Genomic DNA, 23,921 nt, shown 5'->3' with positions numbered 1-23,921 from the left:
AACTACGGCCCTGCCATTCAGTCGTTTTAGAATCCTCTCTCTTTTTGGATTTTTCGCTCGCGCGGAGAGAGAAGAGTGCAGAGGAGTACTAAGGGAGAGAAAAGGAGAGTTTGTTTCCGCCATGCCCAGAACAGCCCAATAGAAATCGGAGAAGCTGATCCAGGAATTGTATTTGCCTAATCTACATCAGTGTAACTTTGGGTTAGGGTAACAGAGCGAAGAGGAATACCAGGAACTTAGTTCGTAGAAGATGTGCAGCCCTATCTCACCCAGACTGGCTCTGACTGTAAATCCATCCTCGCTTTTCTCCATGAAAGATCTGCCCATTAAGATTTATTTCTTTCTTTCTCAAACCCCAAGTCTTTTTCATCTTGATGATCCAGGTTTTGACTCCTGTAGTTCTAATCGATTTCCCAAGTTTGAAGCTTTGCACAACTGACTTGCTAAAACTTAATTGGGATTGAAGTGAATGGATATATGCAGTAGTGAGAGTCTATTGACAAGTATATCTATAGGTGACATCACTGAAAATACAAAGAAGTATATTTATTAGTGAGTTTGTTGTTTCCTTTTCTAGAACTTTGTATTGTAGCTGTTATCTTATTCCAATTTTGTCTATTTGACCTTTGATCATCCGGGTCATTAGTTGTTTGCTGCACTTAGTTTCTATTGTTTGGTTTGGGATTTTGGATAACACCCATTATTGAGTAGTTTGTAGTGATTTTATAGGGGCTAGATTGGTAGAAGTTGGGAAGATAATCTGGATGTCGGTTTTATTGCATTGAAGGTAATTGTGTTTCTTTTTCTCCCCATTGCCACTAATTTGGTTCTTTAACATGGGCTACCATTCTTTTGTCCCATGCTATAGGTGATATTGCTTGGTTTTGATTACACAAGTGGTGACTTATAAAAAGTGGTTTTAAATTTTGAAAGGCAGTGGCAAGACATTTTGTGAGGCTGGAGATATGGTGTCTCTCTATCATTTCAGCAAGAAAAACGAAAAGAAGGAAATAAATTCTTACAGTATGTTTTTTTTCTCTCTCTTTCTCTCTCTGTCTCTTAATTCTGCTGTTATCACGTATTAGTTTGTGCCTCTAGCTAGATGTGTTTTGCTAAGTGGTGGTTATTAAGACAGGAAAAATAAGATACATGTTCTATTCACTATTTAGTAAGTGAGGTTTTGGCTCTTGGTTCTTGGCCTTTAAAGAGCTTTTGGTTATTCCTATGCAGATTATGAGGGAATGGAGGAAATGAGGACCCAAAAGGAGCCTAAACTGATAGGGTGACAAAACTTGCTCCTCCTTCTTTCTTTCTTTGTTATTTTTTCTTCCCCTGTTTCTGCCTTCTTTGACTTATTTTGTTTCTGTTCCATATTCTAGATAAGTGATACAAAAAGAATGGGTTTGTATGAGCAATTAGGAGTGGCTAAGTGACAGATTTTGTTTAAGCAAAGTATGCATGGCTTCTTTCTCTTTTGTTTTTTTTTTTTTTGTTCTTAATGTTGCTCATGTTGCTATTGAGATTGGTGTGTAATTTCCATTGTGATCCAATAACATCGTTGATTATACGCATTTATATGCGTGTAATTATATCTAAAACACTATAAATAAGCAAATCCCCATGTCAATTAATATGTAATTAATCCATTTTTATTTACTGTGTAGAAAATAAGCGAAGTTGTGGATTTCGGAAAAAGTTGTGCGAAATTGGAGTTAATTGAAATTACCGACAAAAAGACGAATTGCCGATGTGGTCAACTACAGTCAAAGCCAAGAAAGAAGCATAAGGCTATTACGCATAGTTATGAGTATGTGCGTGAAATTACAAGAAGAAGAGGGAGGAAATTGAAGAAAAGTGTTAATTAATCGCTGATTTGATTGATTAACTATTGATTTGGTTAATTAATCATTAATTTGATTAAGTAAGTAAGAGAGTTGAGCAACATTGCAGCATGTGCAGATTTGTATATAATTGGTTGAAAACCAATTCAGCTTTGACATGTGGCACCCATGGTTTAATTAAACCATGATTCTCACCTCGTCCATCCTCTTCTTCACACACCGATTTTCTTCCCTCTCCCTCTCTTTTCTTGCCACGTGGCCTCATCCTCATCTATTCCATATTCTCTGCAACCACATAGCACAGCCACACACATATATATAGACCCATAACCCTACAGTAGCCGCAGCAGACCCGAATTCTCTCCTCCTTCTCCAACAGTGCCGAACCCACCTCCTCTCTCTCTCTCTCTCCTCCATTTTTAAATGGGTTAACTACAAAGCACTACCAGACAACATATTTTTTGACAACTAAGTCCACAACCTTTTCCACTATACAATTAAGGACAGACACTATTCTCCTTTTACCTTCTTTGCTTTTTACATAGTATCAGCTACAGTACACAGTATCAGCCTATTTCTTTTCCAAACTAACACAGTATCAGCCTAAGGACTAGCCTTCAACATGCCACAATTTCACCTAACGACTTCCTGTCTAAGCGGCTACTACCAGGGCGGAATCACTGCTGCCTTAGTATGATAGGGGTCATTTTTTATAGAAAGACTGCTACTGCTTACTGACTGCTACTGCTACCAAAACATAGATGCAAAAACAGTAAAATATTTTTGTGACAGAGTACTGGGCACAAACTGAATTTATTTATTCAAACATAAATACAGATACAGAACCCAGAGCCTCACTCTTGGGCAAACAGCTAGAAGCTGTTTTAGCTACTCATAACTGATTTACAAACACTTACTTGTAATAGAAAGCACACTGTGTCCACAGACGGACTGCTACTGCTACTGAGATATGCTGATCTTAGAGATTTTCGAATATAGAACTAATGCCTTTCTCTTCGAATGCCTTCTAAGGGAAGCTAAAGCTCCTTATATAGGGAGCGGAACTCAAATTACAATTCAAAACAACAAAATGTACAGAACGACTCCGTGATTTCCTGCTTTCCTTAGTGCTCCTGCTGGTGGAGGTCGACCGGGGAAAAAGCAGATTCCTTTAGGTGAAATGTTTTTCACCTGCTTTTTGAAAAGCAAAAGTCACTTTTAGGAAAAATCCAAAAGGACTTTCGGTGTTTTCTACACCTGCTGCTTCACATGTTCTCGTCGGTTTCTGAATTGTGACCAAGGACAAACGAGTCGTTATCTGCCTGGGCCATCCTTACTGTTGTTGCATTGTCTTCGACATCTGTATCAACATACATCTTGTAGTGGTTGTCAGTTTCAAGTTTTTCCACCCATCGTAAGCATGCCAGTGTCGAATCTATCTCTTTTCTGGTAAGAGATAGAAACAAGTCACTGCTGACTACGTCAGGATGATCGTAAGCAGTGATGATAGTTTTCTCTCCTGCTGCCAGGAAGGTATTGTAGGTATCCTCAGAGATGATCTTTTTGATATATTCTAGAGTCATGGCTTTCATCCAAGGGATGCTTGAGTTTGGTTGGCCATTGTACCCTACACAGGCTGGTTGAAGATATTTCCTTTGAATAATTCTTACATAATGATAAGGAGGAATATATTCAACTTCACCGTTTGCCTTCTGGATCCATTCTGGAGGAGTGGATCTGAACTTCAGTCTAAGCATACAGTCATTTTTTCTTACATTTTTGACTGTATTAACAATGATAGGCGGCAAACCTTTTAGATCATCATTTGTTTTAGTCCACAGATTATGGACAAAACCATTTTCAACAAGCCAGAGCTTGTGTTCTTGAGGATGTTCACTCTGAACATTAACCAGGTATCTTCCAACATAAGGACCTGAAACAATAAAGAGAGTTGGAGGAACTAGGTCTTCTGGATTATGTCTTCCTATCAGACTGTGGAATTCATGCCAGTCTGATTCATTAAGTGCCATGACAGGAACTCTAGCACTTTCTGGACTTTCAAGGAAGAGAATTTTTTCTTTTCTTACAGCACTCTGCTGTATATGACTTTCTTCAAATTGTGGTCTGGCGTTCTCATATAGTTCTTCAGCTAGTGCAAAGAGTGCCGGGAACATTAGACCACTGCTTCTTTCTTGGAAAGCAAATAAGAGATTATCTAAGATTGCCTTCTGGTGATAAGCTAGTCTCCTGCCAGTTCTGAACACAGGAGTGTCAAAAGTTCTTAATTCATAATTAAAAACATTTATGACTCCAGTTGGAGTTGGTCTGCTTTTTGGCAAAGCAGCAGCCGTCAACGGTCTTGATGAGCCTTTACCGTCTGCCGTTTGAGACGGGCTAGCCAATCCTTTACCCTGGGATTGATCAGTTGAGGCTAGTCCTTTAGGACTTAGCAGAAACCTTTTAAGAACTTTTTCTTTGGTTTCCATAGGATCTTCTTGATGCTCATGTTCTTTCCCAGTCCTTCTGCTTCTGGGATTACGACCTTCGTCGTCTTCTCTTTGGCTAAACATTGCCATTTCCCTGGTCAATGCGTCTGGAAGATAATTCTTGTTTCCTGCAATTAATTCAACATTATAATCATATTGGTTAAGAAATAATTGCCAGTTTGCTAATCTTCCTCTATCAGCAGCTTTATCAAGTTTAAAATTTTTGAAATTCTTTACTCTGGCACAATCGGTGCGGACAGTAAAGGTTTTTCCAAGAAAAGCTGGTGAATTTAAAATCGTTTTCTTGACAGCCAAAATTTCTTTTTCCCCTGTGGGATAATTCAGTTCTGCAGGGCTGAACTTGCCACTACAAAATTTGCAGATCTTTTCAATGTTAGTTCCAGGCGCTCTTGCCAGAACAACACCGGACCAGTAATTATCGCTCGCATCTGTCTGGAGGATAATTTCATCATTCTCTTCTGGTTGTTGGAGAGGAGGGAGGTTTTTGCAGAGATTTTTTATCTGCTTCACAATCTTTTCATCATCTTCTGTGAAGTTCCATTTTCTTTTGGAACTTGTCTTAGGAGATAACATCGCTGTTAACCCTGAGATTTTAGGGATGAAATCTCTCCCATAATTTATGACACCAAGGAATCTCTCTAGACTCTTAGCATCAGGAATTTTGTCTGGGAACTTCCAGATCTTTTCAAGAATATGAGGTTGGAGTTTTATTACTCCATTTTTGATGTTTATCCCTAGGAAATCAACTTCATCAAGGATAAAGAAGATTTTCTTTTCACCTAGGATGATTCCATGCTGAACTATCAGCTTTACTACCTCATGGAGGTGTTTCATGTGTTCTTCTTTGTTTTTGGAGAAGACTAGGATGTCATCTATGTAGACGACGCAAAACTCTGCCACATGCTTGAAGATGTTGTCCATCTTTCTTTGGAAGATTGAGGGAGCTTGCTTTAGACCAAAAGGCATTACTAACCATTCATAATGGCCTTGTGGTGTTCCAAATGCAGTGAGAGGTATGCTCTCAGGATGCATCTTGACTTGCCAGAAACCCGACTTTGCATCGAATTTCGAAAAGACTTTGGCTCCTCTGAGCTGGTTGATCAGTACTCTTACTTGAGCAATTTGATAACCATCTTTGACAGTCTTCTTGTTGACATCTCTGTAGTCAATCACCATTCTAGCTTTTCCTCTTAGAGTTTCTGCATGATTTCTCACGTAGAATGCTGGAGCATGATGAGGGCTAGTGGAAGGTTGAATCAATCTCTTGTTCAGGAGATCTTCAATATCTTTTCTGAATTCCTTTTGATCTTCCTCTTTGTAATGAGGAATGGCTTTGACATGGCAGATAGCATTCATGTCATGCAATTTCAATTCACAGACCACTGGGTCTTTTTCCCAAAACTTTTGAGGATTTGTATCCACATTCTGCTCGAGTAGTTTCTTGATTTTTTCAAGAGTGGGAATTTGCTGAGACTCAAGCTTATTCTGAAAGTGCTTGAGGTTGTGTTCATGGATGAAACTAGCTTCTTCATCTTCACTGGCTTCTTCTTCTTCTTCTTCTGAAGATTCTTCAACAAGCAATTCTTCTTGTTGTTTGATTTGGAGTATGGGCTCGAATTTGGGTTTGTAGGGGGGAAGATCACCACTATTCTGTTGCGATCGCTGATAGTGAGTAGTAAAATCGGGACCTACCACACTGAATGCATGTGTGAGTCGGTCTGCCCAGAACACCCGTCCTCCTTTCCTGAAGCCTATCGCTTCTTCATCCTGAATAAATCTTTGTTGGAGAATAAAATCATTTCCTAACAGGAAATCAGATCCTTGGCCTTCTGACTGCCAAACATTCTGGATGATAAATGTTCCTCCACCAATGGTGATATGAACATTTTTTGCTACTTTCTTCATGGTGAGATGGCTTCCATCAAATGTAACACCAGTAGCAGACTTTTTCTTATCTTCTTTCCAGAGTTCATCTGGAATTGCAAATCTCTTTGCAACAGTAAAACCTGATCCATTATCTACAAAGGCATGTAGATGATATTTCCTGTGATCAGGGAATTTGAGTCCGATCTCTATGTAGTTGCTGTATCTACTTGTAGAGACGACTTTCGATTGGTGAGGCTCATTTTCTTGAGCTTGCTCTTTTGGAATGAATGGTTTACATTCTTCTGAAACATTTTCCTGCATGGGTGATTTATCTTCACTATCATCCCAGTTTGTAGGAATTATCTCTTTGATGTCTGGATCACTGAACCAGGACGGAGGATCATATCTGATTTTATAATCATACTTGCCAGAAGGTTGGCCAAGTAGATCCCATGTGTCAGTAGCCTCTTGTCTTTCTAAGAGATGTACCGTTTCTGGTGGTTTTACCAGTTCTACATTTTCTGGTATTTCAACCAGTTCAATATCTTCATCGACTTTTTCTTTATCGACGATTTCTTCCTTTTTCGAGGAAGACGGTTCCATGGTTTCCTGGAAAAGAGTTTCAATTTCTTTTGCCTTTTGCTCGGCAAAATACTCTTCATATTCTTGCTTAACCAATTGGCTGACAAGACCATTCTTGGTTTTTCTTCTCGCTTCAGCTATGAAGCATTCTTTGTGATAAGTCTTCTTAGACTCTTCACAAAACATTGGGAGACCATTCTTTTCATGACAAAAGCAGTAGTCACAAACGAATGTACCAGGGTTCACCTGATAAGAAGACATGAAGGATTCTGTCTTGCTTTCTTCCCAGTTTTTTATTCTCAAAACATTCAGTTGTCTAGATTCGAAGTACTCTACTTCAGAATCAATCTCAGACTCTTCTGATGAACTTTCTTCTTCTCCAGACCAGGCAGAGTAGACTGACCTGTCGTCATCTTCATCATCAGAATAGGCTATTTCGTAGCCTTTCATGTTTGCTACCTCTACTATTTGCTCATATTCTTCAAAGAGAGCCTTAGTAGATCTTTTACCCTTTTCCGGACATTCATTTGCATAGTGTCCTTCAGCTTTACACAACCAACATCTGCAAGCTTTCTTGCTAGGCTGTTTATGCTGATGAGTATTCTTCTTTTTGAAGAATTTCTTTTTAGGATCTTCATCCTGTTGCTTTTTGTAATTGGAACTTCTCTTGAATTTCCAATTCTTCTTCTGATTACTCTTTTTAAATTTTTTAGAGTAATATTTTTCTTTTTTCTTCTTTCTGTGGAATTTGGAGTCATGGCATCCCCAGTTTGTGGGCATATCTAATATTCCATAACAGAAATTTTCAACTCCTTTGAGTTGTTTCTTGGCCATCTTAGCTCTAAGATTGGCTTTGCATTGCTCTTTCAGTAATTGCCGGATTCTGTCGGCAATCCCTCCAACTGAAAATCTTTCAATTGGTTTTTCAGCTATGCTTTCTCTCACAGCTGTTCTCCATGGTTCAGGGAGTTTTCTGTGCAACAGATTAACTAGATCAGTATTTTCTAGTTCACCAATTGTACAGTAGTACTCTTGAAACTCATTCAAGTATTCTTCGAAATATCTCATGTCACAGATTTTAAGAGCATAGATATTCGATTTTGCCGTTTCTTTGGCCTTTTCACTCAGATTTGAAAGATCTCCACAGAACTGATCATACAGTGGTACTGCAAAATCATACGGAGATTTTGAATTTTTGATTTCTTCCAGCCAGTCTTTTCCTCTGGCAGTTTCTTTGAAAGATAGGTAGTACTTTTTTGCTACTCCAGTGAGAGTAGTTTCATAGTACACCTGCAGATCTGGTGCTTCAAATTTGCCAAGGGTGAGTGCAGAAGCCATCATCAGGCTATCTACCCATTGGTCAATGGTTTTTCTTTTGTCTAGACTCTTGTCTAGATTTAACCATATGCCATAGTTCGTGATCGGAACTCTAGGCAGATTGTCCTCTGGGACAAATCTTTGAGAATTTCTTTCTCCTTTTTTACCCGTGGGGGCTTTCTGAAATGGGAGTTTTATTTCTTTTTTTTCTCTGCTAATGAAAGTTCTGGAGCTTTCTCCTTCTTCCATTTCAATATCTTGATAAGGAAAGACTTTTCTTGTCTTTCTGAATTTGTATTCTTTCATTTCTTCGATTAGTTTTTCTAATCGTTCAGGATTTTCGCAATTCCCAGCTTCTTCATAAAGATCATAGAGCTTCTTAGTTCTGAACATATGGACTGGTCTGTTCAGATCAGCTTCCAATTCTTCTTCAGAAATTGGCTCTTCAATAGTGGGTTTTATACCACTGACACTAGCTTCTCTAGTGCTGTAGCTTCTTCTTAGAAGATTGTTCTTGTTTATCCTGAGATTCTCAGGACTGACATCACTTCTTCTGTGATTGTCAAAATTAAGACTAATTTCTCCAGTCTTTCTACTCTCGTAGATCTTTGCTTTTGCTCTTTCCGGCTGCTTCTTTGGACCGGATAATTTCCATTCAAGAGGAAAAGTTACTTCATTCCAAGTAACTTTGTGGATTTGTTGTGAATGGTTCTTCTGATTGGTGAGGAATCCAGTAGTAAGACCTGGGATATTTGTTATCCTTGTCTTAGGGGCTACTGTAGTACTCATCAATTTATAGTATATTCTATATACTATAGCAAGTTCTTGCATATCTTCTTTCATGGATATACCATCTGTCTTGACTCTCAGTCTGAGACAATGAGCTGCATCTTTCAAGCTGGTGGTGAAGTTGGGGAAGCAGTTGAAATATGCTACTTGGTCGCATAAGGATGCTTCGAGTGTTCCCAACAGACTAGCTTGGAAGTCTATTAACCTGTTGTCCTGTAGGACACATAGGACCGAACAGTTTATGCCTTCACGTGCAAGCAGATTTATGCCTACTTGGACTGCTCCAATATGCATAAATTGATATTTTTTTGCTTGAGCTCTAGCAACTTCTGAAGGAGTGATTAATAGAAGATCAGTCTCTCCTCCTGCTGTAGCTGGAGTTGTAATTTCCAGAAGTTTAAAATAATGGCTATCCATTAAATCAAACTTTCCCCTTTTGTAGATTTGTTTAAAATCTAACTTTGGGATTGAGGAATTTTTTACCTCTTGTTCGATTTCGTTGAATTCGAATTCTTCAGCATTTAGGAGCTGTACTCCCTTCTTTTTCCCAAAGATGCTTAACATCTTCATTTCTCTATTTTCCGGATTTTCATACCGGATACTAGTCTGACTAGTAGATGGTTCCAGAAAAATCATATTTGGAATACGATTTGTGTCTGGTTTTTCTAACGGTTTGAATCCATTAGTTTTCTTTTTTACTGTAGGCACTTTCTTGTCCTTCAGTATATTTTTCATGATATCCAGCGTTTTTTGCTGTTCATTGACTTTTCTACTGACAACTGTCAGCTTTTCTTCTTCCACTTTTGGAAGTTCTTTGATATAATCCAGTTTGTTTTCCAATCTTTCTAATTGGTGGATTATAGCAGGTAATTTTTCTAGATGAGTTTGACATCTAGATATTTCTAGTAACAACTTCTGATATTTCTCATCAGAAGATTTCAATAGAGAATTTATTTTTTCTAATAACAATTCTGACATTGTCCCCATTAAGGAGGGGTTCTCCTTGAGCTATTTTACAAGCTCTGATACCAGTGATGTGCGGATCTAACCAATGCTCAAATAATCAAGAGGTTTTTGTTCCTCTTCCAGAACTTCTAAGAGATTATCTATCTCCTCTTCTATTCTATATATTCTAGTCTGTAGTCTATAGATAATATCCCAGTAATTGGGAGAATCTCTACTAAGATTATCTCTATAGGTTTTTAATTTTCTCAATTTCTCTCTCTCCTTTTGCAGTTCCTTAGTAGTAATTTTGCAAATAGCGATCAACTCAAGTCTATCAATAATCGAAATTATGAATGGTGAAAATAACCGTTTACCTTCGAGTATAGAGGATGGATTTATACCTGCAATATGGTTAAACAAACAAATTCAAAAGCATGGGCCCACTACGCTCCGTCAATTTTATTTTTACCCAAGGAAGAGATAACTATTAAGGAAAGTAAAAGACTTACTAAAGACAAAATGTCCTTAAGTGTAAACTTTTGTCCTTAGATGTATAAAATCAAAAGTGGAGGAGTTATTTGTGTTTTGGACTTCTACTAGGGGGGTCTTTGTAGTTTGCTATTTTTAAATCTCTTACCATTTTCTCTCACCCATCACCTCACACTCTCTCCTCTTCCCTTCTTCATTTGTTAATTCCAATCTTTTGGGATTGGGCACTCAAGGCCTCAAGGGAATCATCATCAAGAGTACCACACCTTAATTTGGGTAGTTGGGTGAAGAAATTGCTTGATTCATACTAGCTCATAGCTAGAAGTGAACAAGCTAACTCTCCCCTCTCTTCCTTATTATCTATTTCATAATTTTTATATACTTTTGTTGATGGATTCTTGTATGGGATGTGAGTAGTTTAATTTTGGGAGTTAGGGTTGTGAAGCCCTAACTCATCTTATATAAATATTGATGCTTTAATTTTAATAAATGCAATTTTCATTGTGTATGCTTTAAATCCGAATGTATTGGTCCTTAGAAGCATGTTTCTAGGCTTTGTCACCCTTTGAAATTATGTTGTGGGCAATTGTGATGAATAGATTGATAAATTGACAACTTATTGGTCTTGTTGCATCTAGGATTTAAGTGTGGTAACCATTAGCTAGCTTAATTGTAGCTAAGCTTGCTTGGGTCTCTATTATCTTGCACTCTAGGCCTCTAATTTTAGATATTGCGGCCTTAACCGGCGTAATGCCTAAGTTAGAGAGTTGATTGTGGCCCTAACCGGCATAATCGATACACCGAAAGGATAATTGGTTTAGTAGCCTTGACCGGTACTAAATACGGGACTTAACACATATAGGAAATGCATGCATTTGTGAAATTGACATCGATATTTGCAAGAGAGTTAGTGTGAATCACCCGACACTCCCATGTTCCCATTAATTTGAAAATCCAAATTTAATTTCTTGCTTGATAATTAGTTGTTTGATTTTACTTTAGTTTGCATTTAATTTAGTTATTTCCCAATTAAAAACTCCCAAACAAAATTCTACCTTCCATTGTGCATAACTCATTTGGGCTACAAGTTAGTGGCTTTGATTAGGCTTAGTGTGAGCTAAGCCGAGCATTGCCGAGGCTTGGTGCCTTGTGAATATTTTATTTTACTTTATTTTATTTTTATTTTTACTTTTTCATTGTATGCTTTTGAGTCACTCTAGCGCCAATTACCTCGGTTAGGTCCAACACCTAATCCCCGAGGTACGATAATCAAGGTTTTAATACTTCCCTTACTTGACAACGATTCGTACGCTTACGAGAGTTTATGAGCCAAGTCAATCGTTCTGAAATGTATGAAAACTGATCAGTTAATGTGCTGTGCATCTTGAATTGAAACTGATCAGTGTTGTTGTGCATATATATATATATATATATATATATATATATATATATATATATATATATCAGAGCAAATACTAATAACTCCTGAATTCATCCCTTGAAAACTTATCAGTATCTGCTGTGCATCTTGGTAATTTATGTCGGATGGTAAAGGGTGAGAAGCAGATTCGTATTGAAAGACGTTATTAGACAATCAATATTAGTTCGTGTATACACACACAAATAGGACATATATCATGCTTATTAGTGAGAGCTCAGTCAATATATACCAACTTTGACATCAAAATCAGATAGTTCATATTCAAATTTTAAAAATCATATATATATGTATATATTAAGCTAATCTAATTAGCTACATTTCTTGAAGTCTTCATTTTTATGGTCAAGATTGAGAATGAAATCATGAAGATATATATACATATATAAGATGCTGATCATAAGATTCCACCCATTTACATGAAAACGGATTAAATTTGTGTATGCGCATGCTACATTTTTGTGATATTATAATTTGCACATAACATCAAAGTACAAGGAAATACCTTGCTGGTCAGTTTGTGTAGCAAGACCAGGAACTTTTTGTTGCTAATATTGTCCTCTATGATATGCCTTTCCCTTTCCAACTATTTACCAGACACATTTCTTTCAAGTGTTCTTTCTATATATACTACTGCACTTTACCTGTAGCATTGTGATATGAGATAGCAATCTTTCTTCTATTGCCTGCTGGCGCAAATACCTTTACTCAGGGTCTGTTGTTTTTATTATTTCAGTTTCCTTTTTTTTTTTCCCTTTTATGGCTTAGGTTGGAACCAACTATAGGATCTTCTCCTCCGCCCACATTTGAATGAAATCACACAAAAATTAAGAAGCTAATTATAGAAAAAAGGACTAATTTGACTTTGCCTCCTCCAACTTTGGGTCGAAAATCATGTTAGTCCCTGATCTTTTTTTTTAATCAAGTATACCCCTGTACTTCCGAAATTCATCTTCCGTATCCAATCTGTCTAAATGAGCCGTCAAATGGTGATGTGGCACCGACAGGCAGACCCACTTTTCAGTCTTTCAATCCACAAGAAGGGCAAAATGGGCATTGCCACCCTTCCTGATGAAATCAATCCATTTTTGCTTCTGGGTTTCTGTATGAGAGCTCGAGCCGCTCCTCCACCACACTTCTCTAAGCACCACCGCGACTCACCTCCACCACCATCACGCTCCCTAGTCTCCAACAAGTCAAAACCAGAATTGATTTGGACACCCACATCTAACTTCTCTCAAATATTTCTCAACCAATTCGTTGTTGTGTTCTAATCCCTTCTGATCTTCTTTTTGTTTTTGAGATGGGTACCAGAAAGAAGAAAATTGACAGAGTAAAGAACTACCAGTCATCCCAAAATGAAGTCTCTGCCATTTCACTTGTTTCATCCTTTTCCAACTTCTCCTTAACATCCTTCAACATTCTAACACAGAAATACCAGAAGCATATGGAAATCTATAAACTTTACTGAGAACTCAAACCAAAAAGAATTTCAGATAAACCCATGTACGAATAATAAGGAAAGATGAAAACTTTGACAAGAAATGTGAGATTAAACAAACCATAGTACCATACCTCTCGCATTCCTCCTTACGAGCAACCAATCTGGTAGCTACTTCCATTTCTTGTTTCATCACTTCTTTGGTAAGATGTTGGAAATAGCTACTTCCACCACCACAGCAGAATCTGACTTCTCCACCACCACCGCCATCCTCCACGCCCTCCTTCTTCCAAATCTCATCCATAAGCTCAATCTCATCCATAAGCCCAGATATTGCTAGTTAATGGATTTTCACAATCCAAATAAAGCAAATATCCCAATTAAAACCAAAAATTGGAGCTTTACTGATTCATCTTGCGAGGCAGCGACGGCTACAATTGGCCGGCACCACAACCTCCGCCGGTGCAGAGACAGCAAGCCACAACAGCCGAGCCCTTTCGAAACCTCAATCGGAGCTCCTCTGTAACAGCAAGCACTGCCGAATTGATCGAATTGCCGAGAACACGGCGAGCGGGGTCGCCGCCGCCGCCACTGCCTTCTTGAAGCGAGAGCTTTGGGAGTATGCTCTGGGGTGCGAGGCTTGGGTTTTTGCTTCAGTTTCACAGGGAAGGTCTTGGAGATTCGATCTGGGTATTTAGTGATTGAAGCACTCGAGGCTGCGAAGGAGGAGGCAAAGGTGAAGGCTGAGGAAGAAGCAAAATTGAAAGCAGAGAAGGAAGCAAAGAGAAATATGAGACTGCTAATGAGCAAGTCAAATGTAATGGAACATTAGCTGAAGGAAGATTATTTGAAGAAGTTAGAAAGAATGTGTTAAGATGGAGATGGGTTTAGGTGATCGGGTTGGAAAGAAGATAAACTGATGAAGATTGTGATTTTTTTTTTTTTTTGGTGAATTAAGCCCAAAGGTTATTTAGGGAATTTAACCATTTATGTGGGTCCGGACGCAAAAAATGTGTCAGCCAGTCTATGCCACATCACTATTTGACGGCACATTTAGACGGATTGGGCACGGAAGATGAATTTCGGAAGTGCAGGGGTATACTTGATTAAAAAAAAAGATCAGGGACTAACATGACTTTCGACCCAAAGTTGGAGGAGGCAAAGTGAAATTAGTCCTAGAAAAAACTATCACAATTTATAAGCTAACCTGTGCCTTCAATAATAGAGATCGCAGCATAAGTGGGCAAATGAACTTGGTTTTTGCCAAACTCAGTCACAGTTTGTGAATTACAATGTGTTCTGGTTTAATTTATCTTTTACTAATTTTGTCATGCCTTTTTTCAATTTAGATTGTTCACAAATAGTCCATTTCTTTTCCATTTAAGACTACATTTCGTTCACAAACAGTGACCTTTTCTTTTCTTAGGTGGAACTGGCAAGAAAATACTTCAAGGGATGAATTGTCTTTAGATTTGAAAGGTACTTTTTTCATCTTTTTTAGTTTTGATGTTAACTTTAGTTACATTTCTGATGTTTGCAGTTTTTGATTAGAATTTAACTCTGTATTTCAATCTTTGAGAATATATGCTATTAATGTACTTCATGTAACTTGAAAATGACCATTTTTTTCATACTGCCTAATAAGAAGGGTTTAGTTGAGTTTATATTTTCTATTATCTGTATCTCTGAGGCGACCTTAATTATCTTTGCCCGTTTTCATTGTCCTTTTTTGTTTGTATTTGAATGTGGTATGGTTATGTTGACAACTGTTTAAATCTAAAAATGCAGGAAAGAAGATATACTGGTGACATTGTGGGGGGATACCGCCACCTGCACTTGCAGTTTTCACAAGCCTCAAATTGAAACAATATCAAAGTAAGCCATACTAACTATCATTATGTCATTCAGATATGGTATCACAGAAAAATCATACTTTTATTTGATCTATTTTATATTAACTTCCATATATTCGGTATTCTAGACAAAGTTTCACTATCAAGTACAGGAAGCACTTTCTACATCCTCAATCCTGACAAGGTTTCACTATAAGAAAGATTTATGCTCGGATGGGTGAATATGTACAATAATTATGAAACTTAGGACTTCATTATATTTCTGTTAGTTGTTAGTTCAGTTAGAAAGAAAGCCATGGATAATTGAAAATAAGCTGTTTTATTACAAAAAGAATTCCTTTTTCTTTTTCTTTCTTCAGCACCAGCCTCTATGCACAGCTATATATTGAAGGCTTCTATAATTTAAAGATGTCAAAAAAAGAAGCAATTAGGCTTTCAAATATATTTCTGCTAACCTCATTAGTCATTAGAGATGCCAGTTTCAAGACTAAGTCTGAAACAAATTCAGTGATTGAGGTAATTAATCAATAGTAGTAATTATTTACTTTTTTGGTTTTCCATTCAAACGTAATTTCTTTCTCTTATGTTAGTTATGTGTGGATCTCCCTTGCAGCTCTATTTTCAAGTTGAGTGGAAATTGGTGATCGAGTCCCCCAGATTCATTGATAGAGATTTTAGATGAAATTGTAGAGGAACCACTTCAATTAGCAAAGATGATTTATGGAGGTTGAAAGTATTACTTATATATATTGACTAGATAAAAAAATTTGGATTTGGAAATATATATTCTGATGTATATGTCTTACCATTTTGTAAATATTCTTCCTTCAAAAAAGAATAATTGTATGCATGTACCCTTAGCTCTGTGCCATACATTAGTTTTCTACATGCATTTTGTTGTCATTATTACAAGTCTCTTGATCTTGACAAATGAATGCATTCAGTTTATTGCCATGCTTCAACTGGATGAATGAACTCATTAACAAGCCTTACATACAAAATTGTTAACAAAAATCCCGCAGCAATGCGCGGGTATCATTTCTAGTGCATTAAAAACATTAAGCACTTGAGCTTAAAAATACAAAAAGACAATCACATGACAAGTGCAACCATAGGTGGAGCAACTTTACCTGAATGTCAGGTGCAACTTGATCGAATTCATGTTCAAAGATCTGGTGACCTTATTATTGTTTCTTTTCTTCTTCATTAGATTTCAGGCACAATTATCATATACATGCACCACTATGTACTCTCTCTAAACAAAATAGCTAGTTACTCACCTTCAATCAGCACTTGATAATATTAGGACAAAAAAAGTATGCTGGACAATTAAGGTAATTGGCTCCTAGATTTTGGGTAGAACAACCACCTTAATTTGTTTTTCTTCTTATTATACATGCATGAGGCAACAATGCATTAAATAAACCACAAGTTAGATAATACAAAACTAGCTTCATTTTACATGCAAAACTAATTCTGGAACTGTAAACTGTTATGACTCTCTGAACAAAACTTTTCTTACACATCTATTCCAAAAATCAAAAATTTTGTGTAGATAGAGTTCCGCTGTAGCTCTAGTTATTATCCAATATCTTAAAGGTACGCAAAGATACACCAATGATGACAACAGCTTCAATACACATACGACAAGACGTATACATACACACACCTAGATTAATATTGATTAGCTTCACCCATTTATTTGACTCCTGCTTTGACACACGTTGCTAGTCTCTTGCTCCTGCATCGCTCCTGCATCACCATTAGCTCATCCTTGAGCTGCGATAGAGACAGTTATCCCCGCGCGTGGACGACTCTCAACCTTGGAGACACCAAATCAACGATCAGGATCATCACATAGCAATATGCTTCCCTCACACGTAGACCTCTCTATATTAGTACATTACTTCTCACATTATCAAACACAAAATTTTTAGGCAACTAGTGAATTACGGTCATGCAAATGGAAACCACTGAGGATGAGCAACGTAAAGCCGCCGCCCTGAAAAGGTTGCTGCTCATTCTGAGCTGCGTATTCTTATCCATAGGCACCTGCGGCGGCCCTTTGATAATGCGCCTCTACTTCATCCACGGCGGCAAGCGCGTCTGGCTTACGAGCATGCTCGAAACCGGTGGCTGGCCCATAATCTTCGTCCCTATAGCCATAGCCTACTACCACCGCCGCAAAAACCAAGCTCCAACTGAACCACCAACCAAGCTCTTCTTCATGAAGCTCCCTCTCTTCGTTGCCTCCGCCGTCATCGGCGTCCTCACCGGCCTTGACGACTACCTGTACGCCTACGGTGTCGCCCGCATCCCCGTCTCTACCACAGCCCTCATCACAGCGGCTCATCTGGCTTTCACGGCCTTGTTTGCCTTCATACTTGTGAAGCAGAAGTTCACGTCGTATTCCATAAACGCCATCGTGTTGCTGACGGTGGGGGCGGCGGTTCTGGGCCTCAACACGAACTCGGACCGGCCCGAGGGGGAGTCGAATGCGCAGTACATGCTCGGGTTTATGATGACGGTGTCCGCGGCGGCGTTGTATGGGTTTGTGTTGCCGTTGGTGGAGTTGATGTACAAGAAAGCCAAGCAGAACATCACGTATGCTTTGGTTTTGGAGATTCAGTTGGTTATGTGTTTGTTTGCTACCATTTTCTGCACTGTTGGGATGCTGGTCAACAATGATTTCAAGGTTAGTACAATGGTTTTTCAGATTTTTTAGCAATTGCTGCAGTACTGCATTGACTACTCTATATTAGTCCAATTTTTTATTTAACCAAAAACCGAGAATGGTCCAGTTTTTCAATTATTACGGTGGGATGTGACTCTATTTATTTTTTCAATGATGAGGATTCAGAAAATTATTTTGTGCATATCTTTTTAGACGCTGATAATAGTGTATGAAAATACTCGAACGAATAAAGTGTTGAATCTACTATTAAACCTTCATGCCAGTGATGTAAACTTGGATGGAAAAAATACTTTTATGAAACTTATAATGCGTGTAGATAAGATAACAATACTTTATTGCTCGTATTTGGTTGTTTTCGTTTCTGAATATGGATTCTTCTTTTCGGACTTTTACCATTTATGGACTAAAAGTTCTTTGGCAATGGATACTCCGTACTCATTGGCCAAAAATCTCTGATACTATGATCATACAAAAGCGAAGAATGATGATCTCGTTTTCTCAAGTTGTGGTGAGAAATATTTTTTGACTTGTAGCTGCTTGATATTTGGTGTTTAAATTTTGGGAGATTATATATGTGTACTTCGAATCTAATTATAGATTTAAACGCTGTCTAGGTAATTCCAAGAGACGCAAGGAAATTCGAGCTTGGGGAGACTACCTACTATGTGGTGCTTGTAGTGAGTGCTATAATCTGGCAGGGTTTCTTCTTGGGAGCCATAGGAATCATCTTCTGTGCCTCGTCTCTACTATCCGGCATCGTAATCGCTGTTCTGCTCCCGATAACAGAGATCTTTGCTGTGATTTTCTACCACGAAAAGTTCCAAGCAGAAAAGGGCGTTTCTCTTGTGCTCTCCCTCTGGGGATTTGTCTCATACTTCTACGGCGAAATCAAACACAACAAAGAAAGCAAGCGAGTTAAGAAAAAGGAAAACAATAAGGACAGTAGTGGCCAAGACACAGAAAACCCTCAGTCAGTTCCAAATCCATGACAGCACAAGCTGTATTTCTGTGTTTTCTTCCTGGTGGATTTTGTGAACAAGGCTTTGTGAAGTAGGCATTTTCAAGGGGAAAGGCTGCATATGGCATTATATGCTTCATGTTTCGGCCGGCAAACCCATCATTTTTTACTCATTTTTTTCCAATGGTATTCACATATCTTGGTTGGAATAAAAGTTACATACAGAACAGAAACGTCGTCAGCCACTTAAGCCATTGCTGTGTGCGTGTGATAATGAAAGGCTCTTAGAAGGATCGGATGCCTCACCAACACCAACTCTTGAAATACAAAATCATTTCAAGAGCGAAATGCCTGCCAAAATTCTAATTGCTTAATATGTTTCTTTCTATTCCCTCATCCTTTTAGGTTAACCAAGAACCTACTAACCATTCTCGTAATTTAAATATTTTCATCTAACATTTCAACCTTTTATATTTTAAAACATAATGAGATGTTTGTTTTCCATGTATTAATTACAGTTCATCACAATTATTCTAATTGTTGTTAAAACTGTGTATTTATTTTGATACAATTAGAAGCTCAGGTAAAAGTACATTTAATGAAGAATGGAGTGAACAAGGATGGAACAACCTAACATGTCATACGCTTGGAAAGAAAATTGTTTCCAAACCTAGTCCATCAAGTTGGTCAAACAATGCTGTCACTTGTGACAATGAACACGTATTTCTTTATTGAGATAGTGTCGAGAAAAACATGCAAAACAACAAATTACAAAAGTGACTTTTAAAGCCACCAAGGAGATTTTTCATATTTTCATCCCTATGAGGGTCCAAAGCACTACATCATGCACAAGAAAGTCTATACGTTAATCTATCTTTACAATTTGGACAGCTGCGTAAAATAGACTTAAAGTAAACAAAAACTCACACACACTCGCATTTTCCTTGCAATCTATCTTTTTATTTTCTCTTCCATTTTGGATAAGAACAGAAAGGAAAATAACAAAATTATGAGGAAATATCTTACTGGGATGAAGACAATGAGTCGATGACAATCTATTATTACACAAAGGAAACTAACAAAATTGTGAGGAAATATCTTACTGGGAAGAAGACAATGAGTCGATGACAATCAATTATTACACAAAGGAAACTAACAAAATTATGAGGAAATGTCTTGATGGGATGATGACAACGAGTAGATGACAATCTATTATTAACATCGCTTAAGAAAGGACTCTTGACATTTGAATCTCTTTGTAAAAGCCATATCTATCACATGAGTAGTTTATGGAGTCCAATTATTTGGCGTGAGTACAGGGTTAAAAGCTATAGGAGTCATCTTATCGATTTCATCCTCTGGTATTGTAAACATCAGGATTCTACTCAGTAACAGTAACTGAAAACCCTAGTATCGTTTCTACCAAGTTCAAAACACAGCAAGACAAAGAAAACAAAAAAATAATGCAAAATATTATAGTTTTTTGAAGGTCAAACATTTATATGAATTAGAAGTAATTTTTATCATGTAAATTTTCCTCCTGATAAAGCCTGAAGGAGTTGTAATTAACTTGCACCGGCCTTCATTCCTACAATAAAGAAGACAAAACGTCCAAAGTCAACTGCAACAAATCAAGGGTAAATCAAGTAATGTGGGATGCAAATGAAAGTGCAAATGCAATTGACGAGGGAAAAGAGTTAAGCTTCAAAGACACTAATGCTCAAAACAGCTCAAACACAATGACATAAAATGTGGCAAACGATGTCCAGAGACCCAGATTTTCAAGTCCGCCACAATGATAATGTGTCAAGGAGACTTTATTTCATGCAGCACAGAAGTGCTGTTTCCGACTAAAGCACATTCTCAATTCTTTGGTAACACAGGTAAGAAAGTGCACACCACTGCTAAAAAGGTGTTACCTCTGCTTCCAAGAAATAATTTCACAGCAAACTGTTTCATAGACTAATAATAATATCACTACCATATCAGATACTAACATTATTTGCTCAACATCAACGACTGTAAAACTGTGATACTAGGAACATCTTTCATCAGAAGTTTTAAATGGAAATATGGACACTGCTAAAAGCAATTACTCTCACAACAATTATAAATCAAGGTTGCATTTACTGTAACAAGAAAGTCAAAGTAAATACTACGCAGCCTGATGTCTAAGCTTAATTGGCATAGAGGAGACTGCTTTCACAACCCAATTTTTTATGCCAAGGATACCATCAAATTTTAAAACCAAAACATCTCAAAGTTTCCAAGGGCAATGAGGATTCGCTAATTATCTAGGTTCCTCATCAAATTCTCTGTAACTTGTGAAAAAAAAAAAAAATGACAATCAAATGAGATTCAGTGTGAAGATTTCTAGATAATTATACAAGACAATCACTTGTTAAACTTAAGGTAGCCACTTCTATTCAACCATTTTTTGGAAGAACATTGTAAAATGAGAAAGTAGTAGACTAAATAAAAGGAAAAGCAATGTGCAGACAATGAACTATGCCAATAACTTGGGGTGTGGGAATAAAATTGGTACCTTCGATAAACAGAACTCCAAAGAATGGAAAAGTCAGCAAATCTCTACAGCAATGACAATTGGCCTATGTATCTTGATCGAATCGCCTTGCGCCAACAGTCAGCCCGTGGTTTTGCTCAGCAAAAAAAGGATCAATAAGAATATCGAGAAATTAAGCACAAATCTCTGACCCATAACACGTTCAATTATCCGCTGAAACCTGTAAGTTCAACCAGTAGATAGCTGCTGATAAAGCCTGTTGTCCATTTAAAGATACTCACCACTATCAGAAGAGTGACTAACTGACAACAAATATTTAGGCTTGTTTGACTTCAATTTGTAATAATGGGAAAGCAACCTAAAATGCTAGCAGAAAACTACATTATATGGGATAACCCCGACCAATCCAAATAGAAAAAGGAAAAATTGGAAACCCTAAACAAAGGACTAGAGAGATCAGTGGCGTTTCAAAGAACTGTTCTAAGATACAACTATTTATATCCAATGGCTAACACCCCATGAACTAAATAAAAAGAAAGGAGGGAAGAGAGGGGGGGGAGGAGAGAGAGAGAGATCAGTGGCGTTTCAAAGTACTGTTCTATGATACAACTATTTATATCCAACGGCTAGCACCCCATGATCTAAATAGAGAGAGAGAGAGAGAGAGAGAGAGAGAGAGAGAGAGTTGATCTACACACTAGGGTTTCAATTAGTGAATTTAAATTTGGTACAATTTCTGCCTTTTTTGGATCATATGCACTCTTTTCTAATGTAATATATTTTTCAAATATTTGTTGGTGAAACAGGTTTCCATTTTCTTTCCAATTGGGATGCTAAATGTTTCAATTACATGCTTTTGTTTCTAATCTAAGTATTGTCAACCTCATAATTTTGAATGTGTCAATTTGAAAACTCCATCCTGATAGCTTAAATCGAATTGGCGGAAAACCACATTAGGCTGTGTAACTAGTTCCTCATTGGGGTTCCCAGCATGCAATATATTCTACTGAATCTATGGCCTCGCAAGCTTCCCTCGAGTTGGAGTGATTAGAGCAGCAGGCCAAAATCCTCAAATGGTAAATCTTTTCTCATCTTGCTCTGCTGTTGACGTAAACCACCAACTCAGACTTGCTAGACTGTTTCCCTGCTGTCCATTTACTGGACTGACTACCACCTGTTTGCTTGTCAACAGAGTCAAGAAGTCACAGCCAGAACTTTGGACCAGGGTTCTGGGTTCTGACTTGATTTCAGGGAGTACTGGCTAACCATATCAGGAAAAAGTTTCAAGCAGTCCTAGTCCTCCCCCATGTAAAGGGACAGGAGGTGGAAGATCCAATCTTGCAACCACTCATCCATTGAATCGAAGCTATTCTGAGGATGAAATAACATCGATTTAACCTTCAAACATGTGTGGAGCATGTTATGATGCTTTCCGCCAATTACATTTAACAACATGAATGGAGGATTTACATTGACAAAAATGCAAAAGATATGAGTTAACTTATTGTTCAAATTAGAAGAGAAGAAACAAAATTGAAATTTTTAAGAACAGGGGTGGAAGGTGTACTTAATCCTAAAATTTAATACGTGGCTTGTACAAAATTACATGACACGTAGCACTCAAGCATTATACATAATATATATATATATATATATATATTTCTTATAAAAATAAATAAATAAAAAGCATTTGTAAGGTAAACTGCTCACCAGTCTGTATCGTTGGAGTTGCTGTTTCCATGAATTATCTCCTCCTTCACAAATTCTTCTAATATTGCATGTTGACGTTCATTTATTTTACTTTAGAAACGGAAAAAAAAAACAATGAGACAAATGTATAGTCATAACTCACAACCGTAGAAAAGTAATTATATTGTAGACTATTAAGAAAAATACATCAAACCCTGTGAGTATACACAATCCCAACTTTTTGCTAGAAATAATTGTCAGAAAACCATAAATAAAGTGTTGACTAGATATGAATGCATGCAATTGAACCAGAAGCAGAAAAAAAGAAGAAGAAAAAATGCAGCTTACGTCGGAAACTGGACTCGAAAGCGAACATATTGGTCTCCATGGTGAACTAGGAAACCATGCTTCGGTAGTCCTGCAACAACATCCAAGGTAAGCAAATTTTAACAAAGCAAGGTCTAACTTTTACAAAGTGCCAAAAGAATGCTTTAGTAACCTTTGCCTCTTAGTACAATGTGTTCTCCAGGCTGAACCCCCTTTGGTATCTGAGAGGTTCATAATTACAAGGAAGAATCAGTATCAGTATTAAACTATTAATTAAGCCAATGAAGCTTAGGGTAAAATTTTCACAGTCCCATTGTTTGCTCTTCTTTATTAAAGTTGAAGAATAAATAACTTAATATACAGAGGACAAAGTAGTAAATTCTTTATAAAAAAAAAAAAAAACAAACAAAACAAATTTAAAGCATTACCCACATTTTGTGGAAGCAGTAGAAAATAACTGCTCTCAGAAGCAATAAGTGCAGTTTTCATTTTTATTTTTTAATATACTGTAGTTTTTTTTTAGAATTAAATATACTGTAGCTTGAGAAGGAGTAATTTACTTACCTAAATCTAATTATAAAATTATTAACAAAAAGATTTGAACAAATCTATCAAAATAAAAATAAACAAAATAGGGCCAATTGACACATGCTAGAGGCT

The 23,921-nt window shown here is 37.3% G+C and overlaps 2 protein-coding genes across 9 annotated transcripts in view; one reads left to right on the top strand and one right to left on the bottom strand.

The window, feature by feature from the left end:
* LOC112175723 (chaperone protein dnaJ 1, mitochondrial) overlaps positions 1–23,921 on the bottom strand; it is a 75,582-nt gene that overhangs the window by 45,588 nt on the left and 6,073 nt on the right. For 5 of the 8 annotated variants that reach the window (XM_040510164.1, XM_040510161.1, XM_040510163.1 and 2 more), the window contains 5 exons: positions 23,434–23,482; positions 23,283–23,352; positions 22,956–23,045; positions 21,267–21,465; positions 19,490–20,309 (listed from right to left, as the gene is read on the bottom strand). In XM_040510164.1, the coding sequence (XP_040366098.1) occupies positions 21,366–21,465; positions 22,956–23,045; positions 23,283–23,352; positions 23,434–23,482 (309 nt within the window). In that variant the 3' untranslated portion in view covers positions 19,490–20,309; positions 21,267–21,365. The other 3 variants (XM_040510160.1, XM_024313449.2, XM_024313450.2) reach the window with 3 other exon arrangements.
* LOC112175724 (purine permease 3) lies at positions 16,981–19,223 on the top strand. Its single transcript, XM_024313454.2, has 2 exons — positions 16,981–17,763; positions 18,378–19,223. Exons 1-2 carry the CDS (start codon positions 17,026–17,028, stop codon positions 18,750–18,752), a joined length of 1,113 nt encoding a protein of 370 aa, XP_024169222.1. The 5' UTR covers positions 16,981–17,025; the 3' UTR covers positions 18,753–19,223.

This window comes from Rosa chinensis, chromosome 7, assembly GCF_002994745.2.
Source record: "Rosa chinensis cultivar Old Blush chromosome 7, RchiOBHm-V2, whole genome shotgun sequence".
NCBI classification, from domain to species: domain Eukaryota; kingdom Viridiplantae; phylum Streptophyta; class Magnoliopsida; order Rosales; family Rosaceae; genus Rosa; species Rosa chinensis.
This window is presented reverse-complemented; position numbering and strand designations above follow the sequence as displayed.